The sequence below is a fragment of the Tubulanus polymorphus genome, chromosome 3, assembly GCF_964204645.1.
Source record: "Tubulanus polymorphus chromosome 3, tnTubPoly1.2, whole genome shotgun sequence".
In the NCBI taxonomy this organism is placed as follows: Eukaryota; Metazoa; Nemertea; class Palaeonemertea; order Tubulaniformes; family Tubulanidae; genus Tubulanus; species Tubulanus polymorphus.
Genome location: NC_134027.1, coordinates 25,164,027 through 25,180,065, shown reverse-complemented (window position 1 = coordinate 25,180,065; position 16,039 = coordinate 25,164,027). Strand labels below are relative to the sequence as shown.

The window sequence follows — 16,039 nt, the reverse complement described above, 5'->3', positions numbered from 1 at the left end:
TTTTGATACCGGGAATGATATCGGAAATGATATTAATTGCGCAAATATATACAGAGCATTCAGTATATACTCCCTACGCACGGGACTGAGTGTCCCTAACATTTTAAACGGCGTTTCATTATCAATTTGACAACTTGCTTCGCAATCTTATCGCAAAAAGCCGGAACGCGACCAGATTTCGATTCCCACGACTAAAATCTATCCGCGAAGACCCGTCTACAGGTACTAGAGCGCATAAACCTCCCACCTCTACCCATTAGGACTGATTCGCGGTAAAAACATCCCAGAAAAATGTCGTCCAAGATTTTTTGGATTCTCTTGCTTCAAGTATGGACTACGTTAGCCAGTGTTTATGATAAACCAGGTATATACAGAATTCTCACTCATTATGGACTTGTTTTAGCATTTCTAAATTAATTAATATTTTTGATATATATATGATTTTTAACATGGAAATGAATGAATTATGAATTGTAATCGACTGTTCAGGTGCTTCATCAACAGTTCGAATTTCATGAGCATTTTTACGAGGTCTTCTGTGTTATTAATGGTTTTTATGGTCGCCACATGAAAATGAAGTCAATCGAAAATAGAAAATAGATCGCTATTTTTAGAAAATTGCGGTTTTTTCAAATTTATGGGCCCAATAAAATTTATTTTGTAAGACCGCGTGTTTAAGTACAATTCTGACCTAAATTAATCTGTGAATGGGACGATTTTAGACAGGGGGTTCCGGGGACAAAATCTACCTACGTACGTGCTATAGATTTTCCGTTAACTCCAATTGTTCCTTAATTAGTATCCTAAACGGTTTTCTATAGTTGATCCCTCTCCTTCGGAACAAACACGATCCAGTCTTTAAGAATTCAAACGTTTCACCGGAATTCAGGTCTCCTTTATTGAACAGGCCCTGTCGACATTTCAGTTGAAGTATAATTTTTCCTTGATTCATATATTTAACAACCTATCACAAACGACGGTATGCCTTCGTTTAAGGCCCCTTGGAAGGAAGGTATTTATCACTGTGAATAAACGATACGGTACATTCGTATTTATAAACGTGATCGGTTTTTAGTTGTAATGGACCAGAATTGCGGAAAACAATTGAACATCGGTATCAAACACGGCGGAAAACTAATACTGACCAACAAACAGAAATACGCGCCCAATATGGACTGCACGGTCACTCTGGTGGCGCCGAAAAACAAACGAATTCAAATCTACTTCAAGAAACTGGACATCGAAAACGTGCCGGCTTGTACTAAAGATAAATTAGACGTTTACGAAGGCATGCAAGTGATGGCGGGCAAGAAGTTACCAAGTGAGTCAGAAAAAGATATAGGCCTACACTAAATCAAGTTGCTTGGCGTTCGTCCGTCATAACTCCAAATTTCAAATACTGTTAAACTCATTATAGGACTGAAATTCTACTATTTTTCTGAAGATGTAGATAAATCTGGAAACTGTCAAAATAGTAAACTTAAGATATAATCAATTATGGGATCATTGATTACCAAATTTTTACAATTTTGTACGAGTTTTGTACGAGCATTTGAGTTCTTTTTTGAAGCCTTGAGGCCATTGAAAGTATTTTTCGACTGAATTTTTTTCAGTTCTATGTCTAACCATTCTGCAAAAATTCTAAATTTCTCAGCATTCAGCGGCATTTAGTTAAATGAATCACGTTTATTTTGTGTGCAGTTCACATGATGGGATTCTGCGGTGATAGTACACACGCCCCGTGGCCCCATTCCGACCAGAATGTATTGACACTTCATTTCACGAGTGACGCCGACACTGAGACGAGCGGATTCGAAATCATTTTCTCCGAATATCACGACGGTAAGATGTTACAAGCTCCCGACAATTCAAAAATGTGTATTAAAAGGCAGGTCGCTGGAATTATATTCTGTACTCAGTTACGATCGGATATTTTCACAAACCACGTCGGTATAAGCCTATCCGATTATAAAAGCTCACCAACGTTAGGTAACAAACGAACTCTTCTGGCGCGCTTGTTTTAACCAGAATTCACCCTACCGTATACCGATATCGGAACTGAATCTGTAAACCACCTGATAGAAGTGGCCGGTAGAGAATTGTAATCCGGAATTGATAGTAACCAGAATATACGTTCTATCGACACATGTCTTAGTTTTTGGTGACGAGCCATTTTAACAGAATCATGCATGATCATATATCTTCATGAGATCCTTAAAACCCACGGAAATGATGCACTTACGATTAATTGTACGTATCTATATTTAGTAAATATCAGCTTGCTCTGCGTGACGTTGGTTGGTCAAAAGTTGACGCTATTCCAAGATTTTATACGATTGTATAAAAACGGCCTAACGGCCTTTATAAAAAAGGTCTAACAAAATCTTATTCTATCGTTGGTTGGAAGATCTTTCATATTGTTTATGACATGTAGATTTAGGAAAACATAATGCCATTTCCCTGTGAGCACTACTCTCCCCCGATGTCCCTCTTCTAACGCCTCTCCTATATCCCTCAATATCTGCTCCAACCATCTCTCCTCTCCCAACTCTTCGACTGCGAATATACGTATCGAGGCTTCTAACCTTGATGAAACACCCGGTTTCATAGTAACGATATGTTTAACAAAAATCCGAAAGAACAATATATATTCCTGAAGATGATTATATGGATATAGTTGAACCGTCGTAACTAGCTCAAGGAAACTTCTCGGACTTTACGAGGCGAATTTCATATACAATCATGTCTTCTCAATCATCCTTCGTGTATTGAATCTATAAAAGATGTTTTTCGTTCTCGTTGACAGATTACTGCGTGGAAGGTAAAGAGTTCATGTGCGGTAATTTCGACTGTATCGATCAGTCGTTAGTTTGTGACGGTGAATTCAACTGCGAAGATAAATCCGATGAGGATAGATACGGCTATTCTAAGTGTAAAGGTACTGTATTCATAAATTTAGATATTTCAGTCGAAATGATATATATGACCTGATTCTTCAGTTCCTTTATAGCCCATCCAAATCCAAAGACTTGTTCGTTGAATCATCGAAATTCAAATTCAACGGTCAAAGCTTCATCGGCTGCGGCACCCAGTTCCACGTTTTGGCCTCGACCTATACTGATGCGAGTTGAGGCAGGTTTCGATTGTGGTCTCTATACCAATTCTAATTCTCTTCGATCTGGTGCGTTCTTTTCGTCCAGAATACACTCTATACCTATTGCGGAATAGCGTAGCCGGTAGAGAGTTTGTAATCGGAGATGCAATCGAAACATGCCCTAGTAAGACATCAGCCTCGGAACTGTGGAAGTTTGTCCAGAAAAAAAATCATCATTTTTCTAGCAAATATCTTACATTCAGTTCAGATTTTGTATTTAAGAGTGTTCGGATTTGAAACTAGTAGAATTTAATTGTATTTTCCTTTCTGATGTTCAACGTATTCGCCAAACGATATTGCAGATTTCCTGGAAAACAAATTGCCGTGGTGGAAACGAATACTGGGCTCAAGTGATGGTAGCTAAATCTATTTTCAAATAGATCGATTTTTGAAAGGATTGTTTTTACTAGGTACACACGCACATTCACGATATCGTTGCTCTATCGATTTTGATTCTTCCGCGAAACATTTATTTATCGGCTAAAAATGGCGTATATCATATCTATATTTGCTAACATCTCGATAAGCCTAATTGCTTTTTGCAACACGCGCTTGCCGCTTGCTTTTATAGCTCATCTGATATATCAACTCAAAATGGTCTTCAACCACCAGGCCGGAATTGAGAGTATCAAAACCTAGACCAATTGGAAAGAAAGCACAAGAAAACAGTGTTAACAGAAAACTTTTTTCCAAGATCCAAACGGCCAGATTATTTTCATGATTGTTTAAAATGGCTGAGAGAATCTATTCGGAAAATGTGGAAGAAGTTTTTCTGGATTTGCTGTTTACGAGTGCTCTTCTAGATTCATTGCGATCTGACTCCATAGTATTTCATTGAGAATCAATTTTGTGTTTTAAACGATGCACAAGTCACGATGGATCCTCGCACAAAGGATGATATACCCTACTTAAAACCCGGAGAAATGTTTGTTACACATTTTGATCCAGTTTCACAGTTGTGAGTTAAATTCATCTCCGAGTTGAAATTAGTTCATTTTTGATAAATTAACTATGAGTTAAATCTGAACTGACGACTGTGAAACGGGTTCTTGGAGATCCTGCATGTACACTTCCAGCACCGAACGAAAATATCTTTGAACACGTTCCTTTCGCACCAAAGTAGTTATTTCTTCTTTACCACAATGCACGATTCATGAACAGCGGTCCAGCTGTCCACATCGCCACCCCCACCCCCAACCCATCCCTCACTCACTTCCCGAACCCTTCTAGACTGCGATGAAAACTTACGAAAGATATTCACGTTTCTATAGAGAATAGTAAAACGGGAAAACTCCCCTGGTGGAAAAGGTTGTGGCAGAAATTATTTGGTTAGTGAAAATCAGGTAAGTTTACAAAAATATTCTCCAGCATAGATGGTATATAGCAGGGTCCAGTTGCGCACTCACGACTTCAGCCAGAAAACATCGGGTTCAGAACCTGATGAGCTTAGATTGAGCCTAATATCTAAACCTTGACTGTGCAACTGACTCCTGCGGCTTTGCTTTTCGCACGCTTTCCACTGGTTAAAGGTGAGGCAATGTTGAACCAAAAATGATGAAAACGAACAAATTATTGAAATAGGAAAATAAAAGATATAAATCTATTCGTAAGAAATCTAGCAAGGGGCTGTCCATCAAAGGCGGCCAAGTTCCAGAGGAGGGGGTTGTGAACTTTGGACTTTTGTAGACAATCATGGGGAGGGTGATTATTAAGAGGAGGACATCCTTCTAATTCTCCCTGCTTAATTCCTGTAATTTAGTGCATTATGGGGATGATTACTTCAACTTCGAGCTAGAGGAAAAACAGTTCACAATATGTTTTCTGTGGACATGAGGGAGGGGGCAAAATTCTGCAATTTTGTGCAGACGTCTTTTATGGACAGCCCCTTACAATAAGTATCAAATCTAACAAGTAGTAAATCTACGTATCAAACGTAACAAATCTACGTATATTCAACATTTTTTTTTCCGTGGTATACTTTTTTGTGTTCATACCAAATTGTTTTCTTATTGTTTCAGATTGTGAAATGACTTCATGGGGTTTGGTTTGTGATGGAATTGAAGTTGCTGAAGAGGCTTAAACTTCATAAATAATACACAACACTCAAATGTTATCTCACTCGTTATTGGTTTTAATCGATTTGTCATCTTGAATATTACTGGATAATTCTCAGTTCATACCTTAACGAAGTCCGTTCCCAGCCCGGGTCTAATTAATTTGCGTAGGTCTTAAAACTAACGCCTCTCTCTTTCTGTTGTCCTACGCCATCAATTGTTGCTACCTATTTTCAGAATGCCAGACACGGATGCATCCTCAGTTCTCGATGTACCACTCAGTCCAGTAGGGTGCAAGATCCTCCCTCAGAAAAATTTGTTATTTTACAGCCTCCAGTAATTTTGTGGTTACGTCAAATTTAATTTGTAATAACAGGGATCCGCTTAAATTCGTGGCCCGCTAGAACGGTTCCAGTGGTAGGCTTCATCTGCCCCTGTCCGCAATTTCAGAATTCCTCATTATCAAAATTATATTTCACATGAAAATCCTCACTAACTTAGGACATCTTAACGAGACAACTCAAAACTATTCATCGTGACAAGAAACAAATGAAAATCTATGAAAAAGAGTTTATTTCGATTCGACGCATTATTGAGTATAAAAATCTCATAACAGTTTATCTTGTGATACGTGGTGTAAAAATAATACATTCTTATTAAATACACAATCAGTGGACTATAAAATTACCATCCAAACCCGCTGCTGCTGCTGCCCCCTAGTGAATGTATTACACACTCAACGTGTATCACGGGCAAACTATGATCACAGTCAAATAAAAGCTGCTGAATTCAGTTCTATAGTCGTTTCTTTGAACTAGGCAGAATTAGGGACAACTGTGGAACTGAAAATATGAATGTCTCTGGAGTCTTCAGAGCCACAACTGTGCAACAGAAAATATACGTGACTTTAGAGTCCAGGGTCCAGTTCCACAGTTCTGAGTTAAGATTTGACCCTGGGTTAAAACATTGAAAATGAACTAACTTTAACTCTGAGTTAACTCTAACTCACAACTGTGGAACTGGGTCCATAGTTTTAACCCATACAACTGTGGAACTGAAAAATGTGAATGTCTCTGGAGTCCTCAGAGCCACAACTGTGCAACAGAAAATATGTGTGACTCTGGAGTCCATAGTTTTAACCCACAATCCTGCGGAACTGGAACTTTTACGACACTTGAGTCGTTAGTTTTCAACCCGTAACCCTGAAACTGTGATGACTTCATCTCGAATCATCATCGTCGTCATCTTCATCGTCATCAAACTGATCCGGGGTACAGCACCAACTCAATAAAGCTATCGTCAATATAACGGCTACTCGCAGTAGTATCGCGTACGTCCAGTTAGTACTCGGGTTTATACTGAATCCTAAATAACTGAAAATATCAATAAGACAATCGATCATATATATATTTTCAAAAACCCCGACACAATATGACAAATTATCAATACTAATTTATGACATGATATAGTATGGTCACAAGGGATCCGTTGCTAAACACTTTGTTCTGGTAATGATTCCACAAGTTTAGTTAAACCTACGCCAAAAAAGGGTATCGGAAGTAGGTCATTTTACAATTCAGCTCCTTATCTTTGGAATGAACTACCTCGTAGCATAAGAGAGTCTCCATTTGTCTCAGACTTCAAATCCACATCGAAAACTTTTCTTTTTAAAAACACCTGTGGTGATTAATTTTTAACTTGCACTTTTATAATGTAGTTTTAGAATTTAAAGCGCGGTGGTTAAGATTTTATAACCGCGCTATTGAAGAAGATATATTATTATCATTAACATTTAAACACTAATTACGATGAAAATCATATGAAACGATAGATCATCATGAATGAGAACCCGGTTCCGTTATCCCTTAGTTCTCGCGAGTAAACTTACCCTGAAGGACAAACTAGAATAACGTCGGACCATCCGTCATTGTCGAAATCGCCGATCACCGCGTTCGAGTTCGGAACGCACGGAATCTTATGGACGCCGAGAATATTTCCGTACGTGAGATCGATCAACGTCATCTGATCCCAACCGATCACCAGTAAACTGTTCTATAAATAGGAACGAAAAACCACTAATGTTAACAAGGCAGAATTAACTGGAAATTATATAGCCCCTACCCCGCTGTGTGGTGTATAATGCACCTACCCGCTAATGCACCTACCCCGCAGTGCGGTGTATACGAGTAAATATTAGTTAGTGAAAATCACCATTGAAAGATGACAGCAACTGTCAAACATTGTAAATATTAGTAAGTAATGATACACCGCACTACAATACAGGCACACTATAGTAGTATGCCCGTAATACACTGCACTGGGGTGCAATTTTCCATAATTTTCTAAGTAGTCTAAAAATGGTCGGAGCTTATTATCTAATGCAATATAGTTCGGTTTTAACGCATCTATCATTATCGGCCATCTTAGAACTAGGTCCGAACTACAGCACCCGTGTTCAGTTGCGTGATTCACTTTTTTGGACTATTGTCCCGAATAACTGACATTTGGTTTCACTTAATACGCAAATAGAAGATCGCTCTATTATTGAACGGTTGCCTAGAGCCGTTCTGCAACTTTCACTCACCGTCGGCCCGTGTTTCTGAAGAGGTAGGACGGTCGCCGTGGGTTTAAATGCGTTTCTGTAAATATCTTTCGTCGAGTCGTCGCCGAACGCGTCGTCGATGGCGATACGCGACATGTGCGACCATTTCGATTGAGTCTTCGCGATCCAGTGAACGGTTCCCTTCGAGTCGTACGACACCGCCGCGCCGTTACTCGTCACGAATATCAAATCTTTCTCTTTTTGTTTCCAAATTGAATCTTCGCCCGTTAAACGATGGTGTAACAATCCTACGAACCCGGGCTGTTTAGCTATCCTGCAAAGACAACAACAACAATCAAGACACTGCCGGGTGGCCACCACAAGACAAAGGGTCTATATCGTTGTAGTCTTACACCCCGATAGAACATCAAAAGAAGAGTCTAGCCCACAGATCATTGGTGCCGAGTTTAATCTGGAACTGATAAAAACTGTAGGACTAGTAGCAATTCATAGAAATATGGGCTCTAGCCCTTGGGGCACCCGATGGCGGTCAAATCCAATCTGGGAGTCAAATCAATCCCACACAACCGTCGAACTGAGCTCAGGACAACCAAAACAAATAAACTCTTGAGACCTTTTCGAAAGTTTCGCAGAAATCTAACTTTAAACCGCAGATTTGTTAGTTTACCTCTTAACGACGAGGGGCGGTATCGTCGTTAACGGATCCTCGATGAAATTCTCTTTACCGGTCATGAGTTTATACATCGAGTATTCGGCCGGGTCGCAGAGCGCCACCTGGAACACCGTCTTCGCTTGTTTGAATTTCCCGACTACCGCGTCGCAATCGGTCGCGCCGACGCCGTCGTCCGTCGCTGCCGACGCAGCGCGGACTTTCTTCGCGATCTCCTCGATTTCTCCGTCGCCGCTGATATCGGCGTACGTCTGCCGTCCGACTGGCAGACGCAGTTTCGCGATCGGTTGCCCGCTGACGACGTTTAAAACTTCGACGCCGTGATCGCTGTGAACGACGAGGCAGTTCGTATCGACGGCTCGACCGGTGGTGCCCTCATCCCCGGCGTCGACGCCGGTAAACACGTTTTGTAGATCGATAAAACCGGATAGAGTGCTCGTTTCCTGCGGCTCCGGTTCAGTCGGAGCCGACTCCGACTCCGATGAACGTTTGATATTTCCTAACGTGAATTTCGTATCTTCGATCGACGTCCAGGAATGAGGCTGAATTGAAGCAGAGTGACGATTTTAAAATGGATTGCATCGAAAAATAAAGCAGTATCTTATCTGTTCATTCACGATTTGGATTAATCAAGAACTATTACACAGAAAACTGTTATTACTTTAAAAATCCAGCTTCAATGCATCAATCCGCAGCCTGGAACCACCCCTTCAGACGGTCAACATCGCAGTGTGAAGTAAGGATATCAGATGTGTGAAGTATGAATGTCAGATGATCAGTTTGTGCTGATAAAAATGTCTTAGTTGTTTGTAGTTCATTTTCAATCAAAAATGTCTCAGGCGAAACTCTGAACACACGTGAAGTGCGAACAATCAACATTGGATTTTAAGTGATAAAGCACCCAGCATCGAATGTCTGTCTAGGGTGGTGGGGTACAGGGTACAGATTGATGATAACAGAATAAGGATGGACGAATAACCAGGGTAAATTTTCTATAAATAGAAACAATGATTATCTCCGTGAAGAAACACGTACCAGATATTTGAGAAAATCGTATCTGTAATCCGTCCATGGTTTCTCTCCTCTGTGAAGGTGACCTCTTTTCAGTGCTAATTTCCAATGATGTGAATTCTCGAAATCCTTCATAAGAATATCGTTAAAAGTGTTAACAATTAGGGAACTGGGTAGTGTTGGGACTGCTATCAATATTTCACTGAGTTGAGAATCAGGGAACTTGGTAGGGTTGGGACTATTGCTATTATTGAGAATCAGGGAATGCGGTAGCAGTTTACTGGATACCGAGTGTTGAGAATCAAAGCAGGTTTTAATTGGTCTCTACCCGATTCCCGAATTCTCTCCTGGCACTCTACTATAAACAGTAGACCTACCTTTTCGAATGATTGTGTTTGTTTGAAATCTGCCGGTAAATGATGCCATCGAACTGTACCATCAGTCGCGCTCAAGGCAAACGTAGTGAAATGCGTCAAACTATCGTCGTCATTGTGATGAGTTTCTTTCTGCTGATTCAGTCCATCATCACCAAATAATCTAGAAATTAATATCATACACCATGATTATCGGCGGTCGGTTCAGTGGCCTCAGCTAAGTAGCTCAACGTTAAAATTGGTCGGGACGTATAGCTTAACGTTTATGAGTTTATTTAAGAAATATTAAGATTTACAAAAAATACCGGTAATCCCCCTTCCCTCTCTGTTCACCTTTCTCTCCCTCTCTCTCTCTCTCACTCCCTCCTCTTCCTCTTTCCAACCATCTCTTCTCCGCTACTACCCTCTCTTTTCTACTCTCTCCCTCCTCTCGGCCTACCTCTCTATCTCTAACTCCCACTCTACCTACCTCATTCTTTCCCTCTCTTTCCCTCCTCTACCTCTCTTCCACTCACTTAAAGCACCCTCCAACTACTATCTCCTTATGTCTCTCTTCTCTCCACTCCCACCCTTCGAGCTCACTTCCCTCACTCCCACTCTTCTCTCCTCTCTCCCCCTCGACTCTCTGTGGCTTTCCCACTCCTCTCAATAAAAAACAGTCTAATGTCTATTTCAACCTGACTTGAGAGCATTTTGGATGGCCTAGCGCGCTCATTTTTGGTAGTACATACCTGATAATGGTCTTAATGGGACCAGAAAGGACAAGCAGTCGACCTAAATCATCATTTTTTAATCCATTTGAAACTGTATTGAAGGATATCCAAAAAGTCTTCACTGAAAGGGGTTAAATGAAGAGAAGTGATTCCATGATTTGAAAGTTTAACAATATGTTTCCATGCCTATATACCAAACTTCAGTTGGTAGGCATGGAGACATTGTTGAACTTTCAAATCATGGAGTCTCTTTTCTCTCATGAACCCCTTTCAGTGAAGACTTTTTGGATATCCTTCAATACAGTTTCAAATGGATTAAAAAATTTTGATTTAGGTCCACTGCCAGTCCTTTCTGGTCTTACTAAGACCTTTATCAGGTATGTACTACCAAAACTGAGTGAGCTAGGCCACCTGGAATGCTCTCAAGTCAGGTTGAAATAGACATTAATCAGTAATCACACTAATAACTCACTGTCCGCCGGCATGTTGATGTATCTTATGAGCGAAACTTCCGCCGACCAGAATTAACCCTTCGTCTTTCTTCAGTAGTTTAATCGAAGCGACGACGATCTGCATGGATTTAATGTAGTAATTATCGCGAGATTGACCGACATCCATTAACTGAGTTCTCCACAGCAGACGCAGCTTATGATTATAACATAACACATTCCAGTCATCGGTTACAATAGCGATTACCTATAAATTACAATAATATATAATCATTGTTTACTATTACAGTAGTAATGACTGTTTCTAGTTTGCTGGTTCTAATTCCATAAACAGGGCGGCCACTGTTCGCCCATTTTCAAATGCCCCCAAGTTTTTCCTGATTTGCCAAGTGATTCAGAGAAATTTCTAGGTTCTGAATGTTACGATTCATTCATCATTCATTTTTCATTAGAGGAAACTACATTATCCACTGCTAATAATGTCGGAGATGCAAGTGAGAAAATATTGCAGATTTTAGTTGTAGGTCGCTGTTCGTTCGACCTTCCCAAAAAATGGTTCCCTAAAAACCAATTGATGAAAAAGTTCGGTGTCCCACCCCCGGTGCTACCGCTATTAAAGGTTAGATAAAAAATGGAGCCTAATTAATGAGATGATTTTTTAATGTAGACTGCCATCGGTCTCGAGAACCGTTTTACGATTACCTGTTTAAAAATCGGCACATCCGCATCTTCCTTCAACAGATACCCGGTCGCCATAGCTACCGGCCGACTGACGCGCCCGTCCTCGGACACGTTAAGCGGCAGCTGGATGTCCGTTTTAATCCGCGGTTCCGGTAAAACGTACGTCGACCGATCGTCGTCGTCGACGGTCGCGTAAATTCGCAATCGAAACTCGTTCGTAACGACGACGACTTCGTTCGAGCCGTCGCTTTCTAAATCGGTGACGATCGGCGGCGGAAGCGTCTCGGCGACCGACGGGTATCGACGATTAGCGAACATATCGACGTCGGCGTCTACGCGCCATCGCGGAACGAACGCGTACCGCTCGTTGGCGCCGCACAGATAGAGGATGATTACGCAGAACGCGAATACGGTGACGTCTCGGACGGTGAGACGACCGAACCATGATAGAACGCCGCTTACAATCTCTCTTACAGTCATATCCATACGATCCATACTCCAGCCGGAGACGACCTCCGACGAGATAAACGTTCGATTGAGAGGCCGCGTTTTGTCGTAGTATCTCTCCGACCCATCCAACTCGGATATCACTCCTACCCTTCAACTCTTCGAAGAGTTTCTCACATCACGATTACGTAAGCTTCACTGATCGGTCTTTTAGTTCACAGGGACATATTTGTGGGCACTCCCCTAGCGATCTTTTGGGCTTTTCTCTAGCTACCTTTCGCACACTATTGTAGCTATCGTTTGGGTAGGCCCTACTGCCCTAACGATCTTTTGGGCACTCTTCAAGTGATCTGTTTGATCTGTCTGAGCGGAGCCTACAAGCACTGTAGCAGAATGTCAGGACAACTTCAGCATACAAAATGTTAGGGCAACTTCAGTCTTTTTCGCCTTTAGTCTAGTACCTAGCCGTTGTTCCCCAAACGACGTTGTAGGTAACCGTAACGACAACTTGCCTTGGTACATCAAATACATAGGCCTATCAATATTACTCCAATATGGTTATCAATCAGTTCTATTTCTACTCAGGATAATAAATAATAATACTTCGGACACTGTGATGACTTTTAACGAACAGTCAGGAACACTTTCCAAAAACGGCTTATTCTGCCAATTTCGGCGTTTTCCGCCAATAACGGCGGAATCAGCCATTTATGGATTACTCAGTTTTAAACTGCTTCTGCCAATTTAGCCGAAATCGGCGTTTTCTGCCATTTTTGGCTTGTTCTTAAAAAACGCCATTTCCGCCGTTTTCAGCTGTTACAGTTTTTAAAACTACATCGCCAGAAACGGCGTTTTAGCTTAGATAGTTTTACAGGTGCTATTTATAGTGCTTAGTTCGATGGGAGTCCCTATTATGACATCATCGCTTTTCTGCTGGCATACATTTGTATATTTGCGCCGAAAAATTAATCTCATTGATCCATTCCAGGCTTCAAGAAAGAATTAAATATAAATGTACGGGTTTCCGATGGCAAATGTATTTGAATTCTGTTCTTTCTTTATACCTGTATTCTATGTAATAAATATATACATACATGTATCCCAAATTGTTTCGAAAATGTTTGTTTTATTTTGAAATGAATCTAGATACAGCTGTATTGATTCTGAGTGTTGTAACGTCATCGGCCACCAATTCATTCAATCACTACCCATCACAAGTCCAAATAGCTGGGAGGCATCGAGGATGTTATAATTACCTTCAATCAACCAACATCATATGCAGTCCAATATTCTTTATTCACTCAACCATTCTATGCTTTATTAGGCAAGATAAGACCATGGGCAAAACTTAAAACTAGATTTTTGATACACTAGTTTATACATCCATGATTGATTTGTCTTATGAGAATGATAATTATAATAATTATTTTATTTTTATTTTTAACATATAATATTTACACATCCGTTCACCTCAGCAAATTAATTATTTTATTCCGAAAAAAAGTACCCTGTAGACACTAGGGAAAACGTCTAAGCGGGTGGGGGAATCCTCATATATAACAAGTGGACTGCCAATAATGGCTTAATAGTTTATGATTATAAAACTAACTACGCCAAAAACGGCGGAATACGCCAGAAATGGCGAATGTTTTTATGTGTACCCATGGCAACGTTTAATTGAAAACTTTATAATAGTTTTTAAAACTAGTTCCCAAATTTATTTTTAACAAAAATCATGATTAATAAACTTGTTTCATGCTGTAGTAGTTTTGAGAGTTTTCCCGGAGTTTTTGGGCTGCATATGACGTAATCATTTAGAAAAACGTGAATTTGACCACTTTACCTAGCTCAAAAATTTCCATCCTAGCGTCATATGAAAGCTTATCGTCTGCTCGAGATTATGACGTAATCGGCAACATGCGCTAATTTGACCGGAAGTGCGCAAAAAACTTTGAAGCAAAACTCGAAACTTAGTGAGCTGAAACTGGCTGATTAAGCCATAAACGACTGTAAAAGTTTCAAAACTGAGTGATCCATAAACGGCTGATTCTGCCGTTATTGGCGGAAAACGCCGAAATTGGCAGAATAAGCCGTTTTTGGAAAGTGTTCCTGACTGACGAAGGCCGCAATACTTGTCGAATAAATCTTGATTGTCATTTGACTTGAAATACGGCAGGTTCTGCATTTAACGCTGATTTTTAGTTCGAATCCGGTGCAATATTCAATTCAAATGTACTGCATTCAATGGCCAACACTTATACACTGTTAAGTGACACGTTTTATAATATTCTAACGTCGTATCCTTCTATTTTCAGGCATATTTGTACTTTTTTCAGACGAATTTCTGACTTTTCCTCGACACTGGTTATTTCGCACAGCTCAGAGTTGATGACGTCATTAATTACGGAATGCCTGACTCAGACCAGGTCAAACACGGCTGACGACCCGGACTAAAGAATCGATAAGTAGTGGTTTCGCCCTCGCGAATACTATCGCAGTTAGTCCGAAGTATAGAATTTTGGCGATTGCTATTGATTGTACAATATTCAGAGGCACCAATACACTCGAGGACGGAGATTACTGTGGAAACACTAACACTTCCAGGATTGTAGTTTACCACTCATTAAAAAAGTAGGCTTCTTTTGAATCATCAGCGTTGGGTATCCGATCGGAACTAGACCACGGAAGAAGGATTGGCCGTGACTAGCCATCTCTGGCTGAGAAATAGCGATCCAAATGGATGTTTTTGTAATGCCTACGAATGATTTCGGAAATCATTTGTAAATTGGGATCGAAAAACTATGTCGTTTTCTAAAGTCCGCTTTTAGTCCGGCGGCGGTCTTGACACTCAGAGCCCACCACCACGCAGAAATGTACCTACTAATTCATGCGAACATTATATATATGGACAGTCAATTGGCTGCAAATCGGTTAACTTAGATCTGATCTACTCAGTTGTTGGGCTGGTGTCAAGGGACGCCGGTAGATTGGTGTTCACGAAATCCGCCAAAGCGTGTTGAAACTTTACAAGAAAACTGGGCGACGAACTGAAAGTGAATGCATTCTGCCCTGGGCCAATGCTTAAACAAAAAACAGCTGAAAACTAGAAAAGAGATATTGTATCTGTTTTTTTATTCGAAATATTACTATTATCGAAATATCAGAAACAGAAATCTTAATTAGGACAACATTGTCCCAAAATTGAAGAACAACATTTCGGGTTTAAACTCATGACCCAATATGTACCAGATTTCCCATTACAAATACACGAAAGTCCTCGCTTTCCAATCCGAATTTCTGTAAAAAGATAAAACGCCACTTTGATTTATGTTTGTGGAATAAAAACTTTGTTGGAAACGGCTGTTATAAACCGAGAAAAATACCTTCAGTAGCCGCGGCAGCTCCTGCGACCATAAACAAGGCCAACGCGATGAACAGAGTTTTAGTAAACATTCTGAAAGTGAATTAGAAATGTTTAATGGTTATTGAGTAACTATTACACTATGATAGTTATACTATAATTGTCGATTTAATCCTTTAGTTATGTCCCAGTAATTTACCCAAATTAGGCCCGTGCCAGATGAAGCCAGTGATGGATCAATCGTTCAGACCGGTGCTAATTAGGTCCGTACCAAAAACATCGAACCAGGCCATATCCCAAATTTTAGCAAGGGTGAAATGATTGTGTGTGAATGGCAATTAGTGACGACGCGAACTATTCACCTCACCTCCTAAATCATCATCTCATCTTGCCGCTTCATTTTTGACTGAGTGATTTGCGCATGAACACGCTCAATAATAAACCATTGGCCTAATTTGACCCGGGTCTGGGGAGGGCCAGTGTGACCCGCACCAAATGGTCTCCGTATGATCGCGGTTACTGTCACATTTCACCGCGTTTCCCTAGTCAGTTTTATGTACAG

General features: G+C 40.5%; 2 protein-coding genes across 3 annotated transcripts; one reads left to right on the top strand and one right to left on the bottom strand.

Moving 5' to 3' along the window:
* The first annotated feature begins 205 nt into the window (after nucleotides 1–205).
* On the top strand, nucleotides 206–5,267 carry LOC141901525 (neuropilin and tolloid-like protein 1). Of its 2 annotated transcripts, none has more exons than XM_074788827.1 (6): nucleotides 206–364; nucleotides 1,076–1,321; nucleotides 1,702–1,842; nucleotides 2,807–2,938; nucleotides 4,426–4,497; nucleotides 5,173–5,267. In XM_074788827.1, exons 1-5 carry the CDS (start codon nucleotides 292–294, stop codon nucleotides 4,485–4,487), a joined length of 654 nt encoding a protein of 217 aa, XP_074644928.1. In that variant the 5' UTR covers nucleotides 206–291; the 3' UTR covers nucleotides 4,488–4,497; nucleotides 5,173–5,267. The 2 variants fall into 2 exon arrangements, with proteins under 2 accessions (XP_074644928.1, XP_074644927.1); XM_074788826.1 differs by lacking the exon at nucleotides 4,426–4,497 and adding an exon at nucleotides 3,457–3,564.
* A 521-nt stretch (nucleotides 5,268–5,788) lies between these two features.
* LOC141901523 (uncharacterized) lies at nucleotides 5,789–14,052 on the bottom strand. Its single transcript, XM_074788825.1, has 9 exons — nucleotides 13,960–14,052; nucleotides 11,691–12,899; nucleotides 11,012–11,235; nucleotides 9,830–9,989; nucleotides 9,477–9,581; nucleotides 8,439–8,983; nucleotides 7,793–8,084; nucleotides 7,097–7,260; nucleotides 5,789–6,581 (listed from the first exon to the last, which is right to left on the bottom strand). The coding sequence occupies exons 2-9, from the start codon at nucleotides 12,162–12,164 to the stop codon at nucleotides 6,428–6,430; spliced, it is 2,118 nt and encodes a 705-aa protein (XP_074644926.1). The 5' UTR covers nucleotides 12,165–12,899; nucleotides 13,960–14,052; the 3' UTR covers nucleotides 5,789–6,427.
* Nucleotides 14,053–16,039: the final 1,987 nt, after the last annotated feature.